General features: G+C 34.8%; 1 protein-coding gene across 4 annotated transcripts; it reads right to left on the minus strand.

Annotated features, from left to right (window-relative positions):
• Positions 1 to 243: 243 nt before the first annotated feature.
• Positions 244 to 14,673, minus strand: LOC107782346 (DEAD-box ATP-dependent RNA helicase 38-like). Of its 4 annotated transcripts, none has more exons than XR_012709678.1 (9): positions 14,310 to 14,673; positions 13,928 to 14,221; positions 12,862 to 13,089; positions 11,842 to 11,907; positions 5,264 to 5,680; positions 4,980 to 5,091; positions 2,524 to 2,609; positions 987 to 1,148; positions 244 to 869 (listed from the first exon to the last, which is right to left on the minus strand). XR_012709678.1 is itself a non-coding variant. In XM_075253868.1 (8 exons), exons 1-8 carry the CDS (start codon positions 14,568 to 14,570, stop codon positions 1,086 to 1,088), a joined length of 1,527 nt encoding a protein of 508 aa, XP_075109969.1. In that variant the 5' UTR covers positions 14,571 to 14,673; the 3' UTR covers positions 244 to 1,085. The 4 variants fall into 4 exon arrangements, 1 of the variants encoding a protein (XP_075109969.1); XR_012709677.1 differs by having other exon boundaries at positions 966 to 1,148; XM_075253868.1 differs by having other exon boundaries at positions 244 to 1,148.
• Between the last annotated feature and the right edge of the window lie 2,846 nt (positions 14,674 to 17,519).

A 17,519-nucleotide genomic window follows, 5' to 3' on the forward strand; every position in this document is an offset into this window, starting at 1 on the left:
CAGAAAAGAACAAATCAAAAAACGCGAATAACGAGAGAGAGAGAGACAGTAAAGGACTAGCGTATACTTGGAGAGAAAGTAATCTTTTAATGAAAAAGGACAAAATAGTCTTTTTAAAAGGCTTTTAACAAAAAACAGGTACGAGTGCAAACAGAAAGACAAAACAACTACAGGTTAAAAAGGGGCGCCCAATACAATTTTTACCTTACTATTGCAGAGTATTCGGTGAAAGAGCAAAATATACATCTTAAAACATAGAACTATAGCAACAGTAGAAAAAATGGAGTTCCGAGCAAGCTTGTTACATATCTGGCCAAAAGAATAAATTCCTTAAAAGTGCGAGTCCGAATAGAAAAATAGAAAAAGCTGTTAGACATGGGGACCGAGCTACAGTGTCAGCTGAACCAGTAGCTTTGATTCAACTCGTGTATTTGTCTCAAAAAATTATTTCAATATATACAAATTATTAATTTAGAATCTAGCAACTTAAAAAAGAATAAAATTTCTTTCTCACCACTTAATGATGATCAAATCACGATCATGGGTTTGCCCGGTTCTAATTCCATATGCAGAATAGAACGAACACATAAGCTTCAAATCTTGGAAACCTGGCTCAGCCTCTAGGTCACTCACAGATCATTTACCCTCACAAACAGAAAAGACAGTGGAGTCTTTCTCCAACTCCAAAGTCTTCTGACAAGGCAGGATTCAACCACTGAAGATACCTACTTGACTTGCATTATTTGCAATGTACATTCTCTTTACATCAGATAAAGCTTGTTGAACCGCCAAATTGAAAATAGAAAGTGAACCTGACAGCAATCAATTATGAACAATGATAACCTCTGCATTTCAGGAGCACTCTAGGCCTATGATGTTTCAACAGTACAAAAGCCATTTCCAAGCATTACCAGTCTGTTTTACTCAAAATTGTTAAGGAGAAAAAAAAAATAGAACATATTTACCAAGACAGGAAGAAAAATCACCCTGACAAGACCAAATAGCTAAATACATGCCATCAATTTACAGATAGTGCATCCACCTCCTGAGATCTGTTAACCAACAAAAGGTACATTCTACTCAACTTAGAGCAAGCCAGCTTTCTTCAGAGCATTCTCAAAATCCTCCTCACTTTTCCATGAGGCGATCTGCATAACGAACATGAAACAACCAACCTGAGTTTAACGTTTTGCCCATGGCCAAGGACATGGGGAATTATACCAAAACTGAAAAATAATTCAAGCAGTTAAAGCTCAACTATGTTGGCATTCTACTATAGAGAAAAATTATCTCTGAAGTTTACCATGCCATATCTCATAAGCAAGGTATATATTTTCTCAAGCAGCACTCAAGATGCCATAAGAAAGTAGTTGTGACACAATGGGTCATACAAGTCATGACAAGCCATGTTCATTGTAAAGACATAACCCAGTTGTATTGAATTATCCTAAAATCCAAATTCATGGAATCAAAACCTAAATTGCCAAATATTCAGGAAGGGAAAATTTGGAATGGCATCTCTGTAATATAAAATAGTGATTGACCACTATTTTGACCAGAGTTTATAATCTACTATCTTGTTTTACATAATATGAAGATCACAGCAATGTATATCATACAAAACAATTCTCTAAAACAAAAAATGGGAACCCCCCCACCCCCACCCCCCAAATAGAGCAACTCTTGAACACCTTATCAAATTAAGAAAAATACTCTATACCCTTTTTCCCTGGAAGATGTTTCTTTTCCCTTCTTTTTTTTTTATGAGAAAGTGGCCAGTTTTTTTTTTCTTTTTGGTGAATAGCATACTACAAATGTTGCATTTGACCATAATGCTAAATGCTTTATTCATCTTGCCTTTATCTTGAATTGAATCTGCACACACAGATCACTTGGAAATGTATCATACTGGAAGAACACTTAGCTTTTACAATAGTGAATTTGCAACCCCCAACCCTCCCGAAAAAAAAAAAAAAAAGAAGAAACCACCCCACACACACACATAAAGCAGGGAAATTCTAAGGGATAGGTTTTTCAATCTCTTGAATTAAGAGGGATAATATACTCTCAAACTATTTTCAGGCCACAAATTTGCCAACCCTGTTTATTAGTTAATCATGTTACTCCTTCCGTCCCAATTTATATGGCGGTGTTTGACTGCGCAGGAGTTTAAAAAAGAAAAGAAGACTTTTGAAACTTATGGTCTAAAACAAACTTTAGAAATTTTGTGTGGCTTTAAATTATCTCATCAAGGATAAAAGGGGAAGTTTAAAGTTGAATTATTTTTAAATAAGGAGGTATGACATTCTTTTTGAAACAGACTAAAAAGGAAAGTATGACACATAAATTGGGAGAGGGGGAGTACTAGAATTCCAGCCTTAGTTCAGAAAACCATGAACATAAGCGGAGCATGCTAAGCACCTTTAAGCAGGTATGACCTAACCGTACAAAAATCGTAGGCAGAATCCCAAATGGTCACAGAGCAAAGCCCGAAATGCAGTAACACAAACAGTAGATACATGCCTCAGTCACTTGACTATTGAAATGGTTCTCAATCTTTGACATCAGCATGTTGTCTTGGTCATCGCAGAGCAAGTTGAATATGGCACCTGCTCAACACAAAAGGGAAGTCATATTAAGCATGTTACATAAACTAGGTAATATTTATACATGGCTCATTTCAATTGTATTCTAATACCAAAGGAATTAGCACAAATTTGTCTCTTATCTGTTCTCTCTTAATTTATTTTCCTGCAGGCAACAAATATATATCCAGTCATCCCTTTAACAATGAGCACTCAGCAAAAGGGTTTGCACATTGCATTATCCATTTGGTTCCTCATCTCCTAATGAGAAAAGAAAACTACTAGATTCTATCTTGTAGAGTGAACTCTGTATTTGGATAGGTTATTGACCCTTCCTTTCAGATCCTAAAGCTTAGTCCTTCACTTCAAGCAGACACCATAACCATTGGCTATTACAGAACTACGGAAGAGAACATTTATTTTGCAAATGTTGATCTATTGCAGTTCGCCACATATTAAGAAGGTTTTTTCTTTCATGGGAAGCCGACAATCTACAGAGAACCAATGCTGCTCCTATGTCACATGGTAAACGCCTTACTCTGGCACTAATTTATGCACTTACAGTCCAGCATTTCTTTTGCTTGACACTAAGCCTCACTTCCCGTTGGTTATGGTCTTTTCACACTGTGCTTGGAAGCGCGTTACTGATGGTCTTATCTCTACGATCCTACTATAATGTTAAGCACTAGAATTTTAAATGGAAATTCGAGCACTACTAAAAAAGAAAGGAAAAAAAGAAGAGTATGTTAAGGAATAAATACTTGTTTTCATGTCGCAGTGGACTTTCTTTGCGAGTACATAAAGAACGATTTTTTAATTGGAAAACTAGAGAATTTTCATACTAACAAAAGCAGTCTATAAATATTCAGAATAAAAATTTGTATTCATGTTATAGTGGACTTTTTTCTCGAGTACATACAAAATGATTTTTTTTTTAATTGGAAAACTTGAGAATTTTCATGCTAACAAGAGCATTCTAGAAATTTTCAGAATACATATTTTGAAGTGCTTTTTTTTTTTGAGAAAGTTGAAGTGCTTCTTCCCTATGTATATCTCGGTTCTTAAGGGGATTTCATTGTGAACTCCTACAAGGATTACAACCTTTCAATTAATGCTTAAGACTAAACTCCCCTTTTCAAGACCGTACGTCTCAGTACTTGCAGGCTAAAAGTTTGTCTGTTGGTTATTATGAATTTGCCATTATTTTCAAGTAGATTTCCTTTATTTCTTCATCTTCGTTCATATCAGTATATTTTTTAATGCTCTCGAGAAATGCACCACGGAAACTGTACATACTCCCTTTTCTATGACGGACACTGTACATACTCTTTTCTGTGATAGATACTGTACATACTCTCTTTTGCTAGTATCATAACATAATATAAAATGGGATAATTTAGAGACTCCTTCGAGGTTTTGCTTCATCATACTAACCTCCCTTAGAGTTTGCGATATTAAGTTTGCCTCCCTTATTTTCATTTTCGTAACAATTGTGATTCTCTGGGTTGTTTTGTTGTTGTTGCTGTTTTAAACTATTTATCATTAATACAAACTAATTACAATGTGACCAATTTACCCTTTTTAATATTAAACTTGTTTGATTAATGTTATAAATATCTTTTCTTTAATTTCTCATAGAATTAGAAAAACATACTCCTAATACCCTAGGCTAGTTCTTCGGTGTTCTGAACTACTACCATCAAGGCCACCCACAAATGAAGGAATCTTCATACTTCAATATTATCCAGAACATGAACATGCCCAGTAGCACAAAATTCACCCATTTCAGAAATTATGGATAGGCATATTCATTGAAGTATTACCAATGAGAGTTCCAATCAAGATTTAGCAAAAGAAAATAACCAAACTTTATCGAGACATAAAGAAGATAGAAAACCATATTTTCCAAAGTTAAAAGGGATGGGAACCAAGAGCGGAAGAATCACTCTACATAATGTTTCCTTGCAAGAGGATTACAACGTCCCCAAATCCAAAGACCAAAGACTCTTCTTCTACATTATTATAAAAGAAAACAACCCAAATATTAACGGCTGGAGAAGCTAAGTATAGATTGCATTTTTTTTTATTTCAAACGAACTTGTCAATTAAGATAATTTCATTGAATTAATTAATTGGAAGAGTTTAATATTAAGAAAGGGCAATCTGTCAATCGTATTTTATTTAAATTTAATGACAAAAAGATTTAAAGAATTGTTACAAGAAAATCAAAATAAGGGAGGTAACGGCAATATCATAAACCACAAGGGAAGTTAGTGCATGGAGGTCTCTAAAATAACTCTATATAAATAATATGTAAGTGATACAGAATGATAAATACGCCGAGAGAGACAAACAAGAGCAGGGAAGATGCATAAAAAAGTGGAAACATATTACCTTTGCGGCCAAAACGCCCTGCTCTACCAATCCGATGCAAGTATACCTCATGATCTGGCTCTGATGGACTCTCATGTCTTACAGGGAGATCATAATTAACCACTAAATTAACCTGCATACATTTTGTAGTAGCTTTTAGGAATTCAAAATGTTAGCCACCAAAACAGAAATCAAGAAAGCATTTACATAAATAAAACATCATTGCTATGAAAGAAGTTACACGAAGAACCTTAATTTTATATCATATATGATTGACAACTGGGAAGATTAAAATCTAAAGTTACCTGCGATTGATCAAATCCACGAGCAAGAAGATCAGTTGATATAAGAACTTGTGTCAATCCTTCTTTGAACTCCTTGATTATTTTGTCTCTATCTTCTTGCTTAAGAGCCCCTTGAATTGTTGTCACTTCATAGCCATAGTCCACCAATGATTTATGCAACATACTCGCACTGTTTCTTGTACGAACAAATATAATTGTTTGCCCCACCTTCTGTCCTAGTTCAAGAATTTTGTCTTTAATCACCATGACTTTTGAAAGTTCATCCGGACACTGCACTTTATACTGCTTCACTGAATCCAGCGAAAGTTCTTCTTTCTTCACAAACATCTGGTTATAATCTTTCACGAAAAGATCTCTAACAATTTTTGTCACAAATGATTTGACACTTTCCCCAAACGTTGCAGAAAACAAAAGCACCTAAAAATTAAAATGATAAAAAAGAAAAGTCACAACAACAACAACAACAACCCAGTATAATCCCACTTAGTGGGGTCTGGGGAGGGTAGTGTGTACGCAGACCTTACCCCTACCCTAGGGTAGAGAGACTGTTTCCAAATAGACCCCCAGCATCCTTCCCTCCAAGAACTTCCCACCTTGCTCTTGGGGAGACTCGAACTCACAACCTCTCGGTTGGAAGCGGGGGTTGCTTACCATCAGAGCAACCCCTCTTGTCTTAAAAATGAAAAGTCAAATATTTAAAATTAAAAAAAATGATAAGGTAAATTTTAACATCAAATTTTTTTTTCTAAAGAATAGCCCGATGATGGAAGTTTAGCAAGAAGAATGTATTATAAACAAAAACTTAGCGCAGACGCCGCCGCCCTTCACATCCCATCACTTTCTTACCTAAGATAAACTCAGGTGTTAACCAGCTCCATGAATTGCACTTTAATTTAAGCCTCAGACTATACTCAGTTACTCACTAAATGAGGAAGGTGAAGTTAGACATTGCTAGAAGCAGTATTCTAGTTCCCATGGCGTAAATAAGAAGGAAACATGCGGCAGACGCTATTCCTTTTTACAAGTGAGATAAAGACAAAGGGATTTTGCTTCTCTTTTTTATTTTGCAGCTGCAAGTGCAATGTATATTATCAGTTGTACTTCAAAGCAAAGAAATAATTACTAACTGGTCAGTTTTGGAACGTGGAACCTGGCAACCTCCATGAAGGGCATAGATAACATCAGCTTGTATGCAGCTTATTATCTCCACTGAGAGAGTGGCTGACTCGTATCAAATTCATTACAATATTCGCCCTCATTTCTGAACTGCTTTTTCTTGGTGTTGACAACTCTATTCATCTATTGATATTAAACTAACAGCAGTTCCAAGTGTATAGTTCCAATAACAATTTGAAATTTATCAGAAAGGACATAAAACCCCACATCCCCCACCCCCCCCCCCCACCCCACCAAAAGACCCAAAATAATAAGCAGAGACTAATCCTCTCTCTCTTATCTGCAATGCTAACTGAACTATCTCTTCCTTCCCACCAATGGCATACACATGTACACACACACAAAACCAGGCTTCAACTACATATGTAAAACATACAAGTAAAACACATAATAGAAATGCTAAGATTCGAGCTTCACACTTCCAAGGTTCTGGGACTGACAGTGTTATTACATGCCCAATAAGAAAAACAATCTTTAACAGTGATATCCTGTACCAAGATTTTTTCCCAATAAAATAATGAAATAAAAAGTTACATCTATAAAATACTAAAAATTTATCCACAAAAGAATGAGAAAAACTGAGACTTGTGAAATGCAAAACTTACCCAGTTAACAGGTAAGTAAATCCCCCACCCCAAAAAGAAAAAAACAAAAAGAATCCATCATTAACGCTCCTTGGGTGCTAAACTTTACCCTTCTTAAAGTATGCAGTAAATCCCCATCCGCCTTTCAGTCTCTTGTCCTCTTCTATTTTCCCTCATCTTCTTCTTCTCTTCTATTATCCATGCAACAGCTTGGTTTAAGGGTCTATACTTATACTCCTCAATTGCTCTAAAGTCGTTCCCCTTTTGCATGCTCCATATGCCCTATTTCCGGAGGATGTAATGAAAGATACACACTAGTGAAAACTACACCAACAACTCGACACAAATAATGCTTGCTACCCTATTACTTGTGAGCAACAAATATTGACTGACTGATTATATCTTTCATGTAGTTATTGAATTTCTCGAGAGTATATTAAGTACTTGAATTTTCCATGTCAAAATAATGTCAATTTGATAAGGGTGTGACTTAGCAGTCCATGAAGCTAGAACGGACCATGGGAGACATGGGTTTAAACCCTAGTAGCCTAAAAACCAAGGTGGTTTCTTCCCATCTATCTAAGCCTTTGGTAGAAAGATTTACATGGTACCTGTGTAGGTAGGAGGGAGCAGTACCTAGTGAATCAGTAGAGGTGCAAATGAGCTGTCCGGACACCACCGTGATTTAAAAGAAAATAAGTGTCAATTTGATTTGTAATTCTGATATGCTACACTCGTGTATGCTATGCAAAAGTATCTCTTTTCCTTTGAGGTATGTGTAGTCGATAAGATAACTTTTAACCTATGTATCCCTAGTATAGATAAGCCATGGACCTTACCCTATAGTTCAGTCCAGTAACTAATATTTCACTTTTACCACCACAGCACATCATTTATCCTTGCTCTCCAATTTGACACTGTAACTAAGTTCTCACTTCTAGCATAGCACAGCATTAGTTTATTGGGGAGAGCAGGTATTATCTATTAAGTCTTCCAGTTGAGTGTAATCTTCAAAATATGTCATCCTTGTTGATGTGGCACAAAAACCTCGGTAAAGGAATAATTAGGGGTATCAATGGATATTTCTAAACCGACCCAACCGTACCACACCGAACCGATTTTAAAGTTTCTTTTAATGATCGTATGTTTTTTTATAAATCTATAACCTTACGATAATTAGGGTAGGTTTTTTATAACAACAATAATAATCCTGTATTAATCCCACTAGTGGGGTCTGGGGAGGGTATAGTGTACCAGACCTTACCCCTACCCGGAGGGGTAGATAATTAGGGTAGGTTTTTTATTTTATGAAAATAAACTGAAAAAATACTGAAGCATACCGAATAAATTTACATGTGGAAAATATATTTATATATTAAGTTTAAAAATAATAAAGTATTAAATTTTTTCTTGAGCCTTGGAATTATTAAAACGGTTACAAGCCAACAAGTAATTAACCTCAAAATCTTAATTCCCAAGCCTATTATGCTCCTCCTATTGAAATTAACTTATTTCCAGCATATTCACTAGCAACACACAAGGTATTCTAGCGATTATGAGTAGAAAACTACAATGTGTTAAATATGCTTCTTTTCGTATGATTTAGATTTATCTTTTTGAATATTTAATCTTCTATAGATTTTACTCTTGAGTCCCAGCTTGGTTAATATCTTTCCACTAGTGTGATTTATATTTACTTTGTCTTTGCTTAGTTTCTTTTACACTGCTATAGAATGGTTGATAGATGTATACTCTGACCATCTTTCACATTTTCTTAATTCATCACCCTAAAATGTCTAGAGAGTTTTGCGAAGTCCTATAAAAGTACTTATGTTATTGCATTCTACTTCGACTAGTAGCTTTTACATGACATTTAAAAAACAACCGAAAACTAACCAAACCATACCAATAACGAAGAGAAACAGATATAATTGGGATGGTTTCAGAAAGTTAAATTTTGGTTATACATAATAGAATAACCGAAAAATTAGTATGGTACAAATTTTATAAAATAACCGGCCGAACCGAACCATTGACACCCCTAGGAATAATATTTGGTAAAATTATAGAATCAGCAAGTTTAGTAGTAGTAATAAAAAAATTTAACCACTTTTTTTGTAATAGGTAATAATGCAATGTGCTACTCTAAGGCTCAACCATTTGAGCGAATCAACCATGCATGTGACCTCTGAAGTTTTTCAGACTCTTATTACAAACTGAACTACAATTCATAGCAGCAGCAATAAACATCATAGGTCTCATGTTCGAGCTCAGGGAATGGAGCCTACTTTCGTAGGGAGCGCTTTAAGACCCCCCACCCCCTCAAAAAAAAAAGTGGAACTTTCCGGTGCAAATTCGCATAAGTCGGGCCCCAAAGCAGGTACCGGACTGATGTACTTTCAAGGTTTTGCACCTCTCAAGTACAAAGAAGAGAGAAAAACAAAAGCACTCCGCTAAAGTTTTTCACAAAACTAGCGAAAGTGTTCTTCAAACTCACGTTAGAAGAATGTAAGATGGAAATAAACCTCACCCACGCGTTCCCCAATCCCGCAAGAAGCGTTGAATAAAGGAAGAACAATGAAATAAAAAGTAAATCACGTTTTTGAAGCAATAGCTTAGAAAAACTAATCACCAATGTTTATTTTCAGCATATTAAGCCCTTTAAATAGGCCTTACAATGAGTAAAATTGGTAAGGTTAAGGAAAACTAATCCTAATTAGACTAGAATAAGAATAAGGCTAAGAAAATCTATCCTAACTAAAATAGGAAAAAGAATTCTAGTAAGAATGGGATACCAACTAACAATTCTAGTTTGACTAGAACTACAAATATAATCCTACTAAAACAAGAATTAAATTACTAGGAAATAAGAAATAACAAATCCTAATCTTTAAGGAAAAGAAATCCTAATCTTGGATGGATTCTTCGCTTCTTGAATTTCATGAATTTTTAGCATTCTTGATCTTGCATCATTCTCCCCTGGTTGAAAAAGACTCGTCCTCGAGTCTAACAGCTTCCATAGATGGCGCAAGATTTGCTATAGTAAGAACGGAGACCCAAGGGGAAAAAATGGGGACCCAATGCTCACCAGGTTTTAAGTTACATTTTGCTAGTTTATCATAGAGCTTCTTCACGTTATAAGCAAATTTGGCATATGGTCGAACTAAATCCCACTTTCTATGTTTCAACTTTCTACCAAGTCTTCTCCATGTAATCTTTCTATATGGACTCTCAAACTTCAACTTACGATATGAAGTTATTGGTATAGACTTAACTAACTCCATGTCTAGCTTTGAGTTAAGCATGGAGATCAACGCTCTTCTTGGGAATGCATCAATTGCATCGCTCATACACCAACAGACACTTTGATGATAGCCATATATACTTATGACGTTAAGACATCTTGTCTCTCCAATATCTGGTCTCAAACTCTCCATTACCCACTCCTTTATAGGTAATTTTTCCTCTTGTTCTAGCATATTTCTATGAACTTTAGAATTAACGCAATATGTTGCCTTGTTTGGATTGATTGAGTCAACAATCAAGTCAATATTGTGTTGAGCATCTCTGGACGGTGAAAAGTCAACAACACATATGGCTGGATAATCCAATGGATCGTCATAAAACTTTGGTGGTAATTCCTCAAGTTTTGGATCTAATGCATGTTCCTCGTCTCTTTGATATTGGTCTTTATCAGCTTTGTCTTCTTCACGCCCCTGATTATCTGAATATTTATCATAATGGGCATAGTGCCCTGGTTCTCTTGTGCCTTGGTCAGCTTCAACCTCTTCAGTTGTTTGTGAATGAATTGGTGGATATAGAAGTGGTAGATGTGGCGGTTGTAGGCGTTGTGGCGGAGTTGGTAGTTGATATTGAAACACCAAACCTTCAACTAATTTAGTCAGATTCTCCATTGATTCCTTCAAGTTATTTAGCTGCACTTTAATTTCTTCGTTGTCTCGTTCAAGGATTCTAATTCTTAATTTATGAACTTGTAATTGAAGATCCATTGAAGAGGATCTTGAAAAGGATCCTGAACTTGGTATTTTCTTGTTTGGTGACACGATGAATAAAGTAGCAAATCAAGAATTCGGACCTGGAACATGAGCTCTGATACCAAATTGATGTACTTTCAAGGTTTTGCACCTCTCAAGTACAAAGAAGAGAGAAAAACAAAAGCACCCCGCTAAAGTTTTTCACAAAACTAGCGAAAGCGTTCTTCAAACTCACGTTAGAAGAATGTAAGATGGAAATAAACCTCACCCACGCGTTCCCCAATCCCGCAAGAAGCGTTGAATAAAGGAAGAACAATGAAATAAAAAGTAAATCACGTTTTTGAAGCAATAGCTTAGAAAAACTAATCACCAATGTTTATTTTCAGCATATTAAGCCCTTTAAATAGGCCTTACAATGAGTAAAATTGGTAAGGTTAAGGAAAACTAATCCTAATTAGACTAGAATAAGAATAAGGCTAAGAAAATCTATCCTAACTAAAATAGGAAAAAAAATTCTAGTAAGAATGGGATACCAACTAACAATTCTAGTTTGACTAGAACTACAAATATAATCCTACTAAAACAAGAACTAAATTACTAGGAAATAAGAAATAACAAATCCTAATCTTTAAGGAAAAGAAATCCTAATCTTGGATGGATTCTTCGCTTCTTGAATTTCATGAATTTTTAGCATTCTTGATCTTGCATGACAGGCGGACACCATGTGGGAAACCAAAAAATGTAGCAGCAATATACCCCAAAAAGAATTCATCACAACTTTAACTGGAATTTTGAAAAGCACAAGGGCCAAACTTTAACCAACCTGGCAGTCAGCACTGGCTTTGACAATTGCCTTCATTATTCTTATGGAATCATCCTGAAAACCACTCTGTGCACAAAGAAGAACATCAATAAGCAATCAAATACTGAGCAGGAATTTCAGACAGTGCCTGCCTTAATTTTACTGGACTGCCTTCATCTTCTGCAGACAATACTTTTCCTTTTTCAATAAGCAGTCAATTCCAAATTCAAATTAAGTAATGGACTAGTAAACAACTCGTCTACCAACTATGTCGTAATTTACATAAACTCTGAGGTAGCTGAATTATGAATTGCCTCCTAATCATTTTACAGTTTCCATTAATAATAGGTCCATTAATCAGTGAGAATCTTGCATTGTTGGGCAAAAGCAAAGAAGTCCGTGACATGGAGCCTTGCCTTTTATAGCACACTTGACAGGTCATGAAAGATAACCTCATCGTTACGGAAAAATCCAGCCGGCATATGAAACAAATAATTTTATCCAGGAAGTGAAAATTTTACATACTACATTCGAGATTACTTCTATTATGTCAATTCCTTCTTCCCCCTAATAAAGAGGTAACGCATACACTCACCCAGCAAAAAAGTTTTAATTTCTTAAGATTTGTCTGCAAGGATAACAATAACCCCCCCCCCCCAAACAAGTGCAGGTAACCTCGAAGAAATCTAGAGGATCAAATGCACACATAAGAAGAATGTGCTTTTACACGTATCCCCAGGAAAAAATGGAAGTCATTGATAAAATGTCAGAGCACAAACTGTTAACATTTAGAGCAAATTCCCCCCAAAAATGAAGATTGAAAATTTAATATTCAAATATTTAGCTCATTAAGCTCAACATTACCATCCATCTAAGAAACCAAAAGCTATATCCAAAATGTTTACACCAACAAATACACACACAAAAAGAAGAGAGAGAACTGATTTTAAAAGAAAAAATAATACATGTATAATCATTAGCAACAACAAAAAGGGAAAAAATCAAAGGAACTATCGTAAGTGCTGATAGTGAATCAATTACCTCTGCCAACATGTGGTCCGCTTCATCAAATACAAGAATCTTCATGCAACTCATGCCCAGTTTCCTTGCTGTCACCCACTTATTTATAGTTCCAGGTGTGCCAATTACTACTTGTGCTGACACAGGTGGCCGCTTTGAAATTGGTATGTAGTTGGCTGCATCTGCTGGGATAGCTAACTCTGATGTTATACCAGTGAAATTCCCCATCTTCAACAGCACTTCCATATTCTGCAGCATTTTTCACCATTTTATACCAAACCTTCTCAAGTTTCTTTTTTGAATGATGAAGAATCTTATTAAGTTTTTCTTTGAAATGTAACAACGTTAAAAAAGATCCTTCCTACGGTTATCTCGGCATTTGATTCTAGTTCCCCATAAAAAATAGTTTAAACCACCACTCCAGATGGCAAACAACCAGATAAAATATGAAGATTTCGCGTCATCAATGAAACCATCTTAAAAACTATATACAAGAACACACAAAACATAATCTTACAAGCATCATGATAAAAGTTTCTAAAAAATAGATGCGTAGAAGCACTTTTCTTTCAAAAAAGGAAACAGATATGTAGCAAAGCAGGTATATAAACTAAACCACATGCATAACCTGACACACATAAGGTTGCACAAAACTTTTTATTCAGCTAATCAAATTGATTCATTAGAAAATAAAGTAATTGATCCTGCTATGAATTAATTCTCCAATGCTAACATTAATATTGCACCCAAAGATTTACCTAGGTCAATGAAACTGGATTGAAATTCTAATGAAACTGAAAACAAAAAAAACAAAAAAAAAAAGAACTTTATTTCTTCGCTACCTGCCTAATTCTTAGTCAGTAAGGAGTTTAAGTTTCATGCACAAACGATGTAAAAAATATTTACACAAATAGCTCACTTAAAAGGTAATTGCATGCAATTCTATTTAAAGATATTGATTGATTATCTATAACAAAGGTTAAGTAACCTAACAGGCAACGGATTACATTAGTGTAAAAAGTTTATTACAGTGTCATGCATATAACTTAAATCCAAAAGAAAATAAAAAACAGCATTTATGTCAAACCTGAATAGCCAATTCTCTGGTTGGACAAATACAGAGAGCTTGAGGTGCACGAAGCTTCGGATCGACCCGACTCAACATTCCAAGTACAAAGCAAGTAGTTTTACCAGAGCCATTATGAGCCTGAGCAATAAGATTCTTGTAGGGCGGCGTAAGAATCATGGGTAAACTAATCTCTTGAATTTTGCTAGGTCGCTCAAACTTCATCTCTACATATAATCCCTTCAATAACTCAGGAGACAAGTTCAAATCCTCAAATCTCTTCGCTGATTTGTACAACGTGTCGCCAGATGTAACCTATATTTCATTAATTAAACCCTAATTTAGTTATTACTAGTAAAACAAATCGACTTATGAAGCTATAATTGAGTGAGGAAATGCGTACGGCTTCTATTCTGGAATCTACTGGATCATCAAGAGTGGAGTTGTTGACTCTTTTGGACTCGTCAATTTGTAGAGATCCAATTTCAGTCTCGGCGCTAGCGTTTTCAGACTGCTCGGCTTGATCTATCTCGTCGGCTTCGTCTGCCCAGCTTCTAGTTTCTCGTGACTTTGCCGTCGTAGAAGCGGCGGTGCTGCTGGTGGCACTAGAACTGTCAGCGACGAACGCGGTAGTGCTACTGGTGGTACTAGAACTGTCAGCCATTGGTAGGAGAGGGAGAGGGAAAGTTTGCTGTGACCAACTTCGTAACTATTTACAATTTCTGTTAGAAATATGGTTGATGAAACAAGGTGAATTGGGAATTAGGCTTGGTCTCTAGTCTTATATTTTTGGGGATTCCTAGTTTATTTTGTGTCATTTCCGTTCCAATTTTTTACTAGGTGCCGAGTTTAAGAAAAGATGAAGATTTTTGAAATTTATGGTCTTAAACAAGTTAAAAGCGGGTTCAGAGTATTTATTGGTTATAAAAGTTTTTCATTAAAGGTAGAATTGGAAGTTTAATTTAAATTGTTTTCAAATTTAGAAAATGTCATTTTTTTTTAAACGGACTAAAAAATAAATAAGTTCACATCAATTGGAATAAAGGAAGTATATTTTAGTATATGTATTGTTGGGTCAGGCTAGTTCGTGAAATAAGTCACTCGGTCGGTTTTGGTTCCGGTACCAGGCTAGTCATATCAGGGCCACTATATTTAAAGATGGAAATTTTACCTCCTATAACAAAGCTTTACACCTTATTTATTATAAATAAATATCATTTTAAAATATTATTTTCTATAGGTACCTATGTTTTATAGCAAAATATGTATTTGTGGTCATTTCCTACCATTTAGCCATTAAATAAGCCGGGTAATATTTTTCTCTATCCTACTTTCTATTCTTTCTTTCACAAGACCACCATATAGTATACAACTTCAGAAACCACGATCTCTCTCCACCATCTCTCTCAACGCCAGTCTTTTCTTCATGAATGTAACCACGATTCTCCACTAATTCATCTCCATTGTCTCGCGAAATTTTCAAATTGTTTTGCTCCAAAAAGTTGTGGTAAGTGTTAAAATCGTTAGATTTTTGCTGGTACATTGCTTCTTCTGTTTTTCTTTACTAATTTTTTAGAAATAATCATCATTGTTATGTTTTCACCAGAAAAACTCAAAATTTCATCTCCAATGGCTGATTCAACAACTCACAAGAGGGTTACCCAACATCGAAACAAACCCAATTTGAGAAATCTTCGAAAGAATCTACACTTCCTGATACGGAAAAGAGAAGAAAACTTATGGATGATGATTCAGGAGTTAAGGGAAAAGATACTTTATTTTCATTGTATTCAATGTATCTCGCTGTATTTCATGTATTTCATTGTATTTACTGTCTTTAGTTTTTTCTACTTTTTTCAATATATTCACTGTATTTAACTATATTTAATGTAATTATATAATTTCAAAGCTTCACTTTGTTTCACTATTTTGTCAGCATTATATATTCAGCAGTATGTATTCAATGTATTGTAGAATGTATTCATATTTTTTTAATTAATATAATTTATGCATTCAGATGTGTGTGTGTCTGTGTGTGTGTGTATATATATATATATATATTCAAATGTATCTGCAATATGTATTCATATGTTTTGCACTATAGATGACATGTTATACTTCATGTATTCAATGTATTGTATGTATTTAACTGTATTCAATGTAATTATATAATTTCAATATATAATCTATTTGTAAAAAATACCACTAAAAATATTTTAGTAAAGATACCACTAAAAAAGAAATGATGTATTGAATCTCTGAAGATCGTTCTATTTTGAGGGTGTTTTTCGGCTGAGATTCTTTTCTATAATTGAAAATACAAATTTTGCGTGTTATAATTGAGTTTGTTGAGTCATATTAGGAGTCTATCACGTTAATTGATTCACTTACCATTTTTAAACAGTTGAAGGCCTTTTTCGTGGATTTTCGTTACTGTATTCACGAATATAGCTCACGAATACATATGAATACAGTCTATGTTTAGCTGGACTTTCTTGTTTCCACTAATTTCTGCTACTGTATTCATGAATACAGTAGCTTGAATACATTGAATACACTTTATAACAAGTGAAAATATAGCTATAGGAAGTAATTAAGTAAATAGTAGCTATAGCAAGTTAATAACCACTAAACAATAGTCATTTCTGAAAATTCCTCAATAAAGATTTTCCATTGTCTTTTGTAGTTCTTCCATGTCTTTTGAATCTCTGAAGATTGCTCTGTTTTGGAGGTGTTTTTCGGCTGAGAATCTTTTCTATAACTGAAAATGCAAATTTTGCGTGTTATAATTGAGTTTGTTGAGTCATATTAGGAGTCTATCGCGTTAATTGATTCACTTACCGTTTTTAAACAGATGAAGACCTTTTTTTCGCAGATTTTTGATATTGTATTCACGAATACAGCTCGCGAATACATATGAATACAGTCTATGTTTAGCTGGACTTCCTTGTTTTACGCCGAGCTCTAATACAGTAGCTTGAATACATCGAATACACTTTATAACAAGTGAAAATATAGTTATAGGAAATAATTAAGTAAATGGTAGCTATAGCAAATTAATAGCCACTAAACAATAGTCATTTCTGAAAATTCCTCAATAAAGATTTTTCATTGTCTTTTGTAGTTCTTCCATGTCAATAGGAATTACTTGGCTTTTTTTTGGGTGTTTAGTCCAGATGGGCAATCAATTGTGAATATATTTTAAATTTTCTGGTTTTCCGATTTACCTACATTTTCACATCCTTAATTTCATTGCTACGATCTAATCCATTCTCTAAAATACACTATTACCAATGAGTGACATGTGTCTCATATGTGCTGCCTTATATTTGGCTAAATGCGCTTTTGTGATGAAATGATTGAAATTGGCACATTGAGTACGTCTCGAGCCATGCGAAAAGAATGGGAAACGGCTTTGTGTTATCCTTCTATCATGCCCATGACAAAAAATCCTATGTGCGAGGCTATGTCTGTTTTTGCAAATAAAATTAATGTCCATCATTATTTCTATTATTGTGTTGTGTAAAAATATAGTGTAGACCAATAGCAAAACCATCTACACCATCATCTTCCTCAATTGAAACAGAAGTAGAAACAAAACTATAAGGAATGT

The sequence above is a fragment of the Nicotiana tabacum genome, chromosome 5 (genome assembly GCF_000715075.1).
Source record: "Nicotiana tabacum cultivar K326 chromosome 5, ASM71507v2, whole genome shotgun sequence".
In the NCBI taxonomy this organism is placed as follows: domain Eukaryota; kingdom Viridiplantae; phylum Streptophyta; class Magnoliopsida; order Solanales; family Solanaceae; genus Nicotiana; species Nicotiana tabacum.

Excerpts from the sequence above, each read along its gene's own strand:
- LOC107782346 (XM_075253868.1), bottom strand. The coding sequence starts at position 14,570 with ATGGCTGACAGTTCTAGTACCACCAGTAGCACTACCGCGTTCGTCGCT. Across the intron at positions 14,222-14,309 it reads TAGATTCCAGAATAGAAGCC|GTTACATCTGGCGACACGTT; the intron begins GTACGCATTTCC and ends AATGAAATATAG. Across the intron at positions 2,610-4,979 it reads AGGGCGTTTTGGCCGCAAAG|GTGCCATATTCAACTTGCTC; the intron begins GTAATATGTTTC and ends TGTGTTGAGCAG.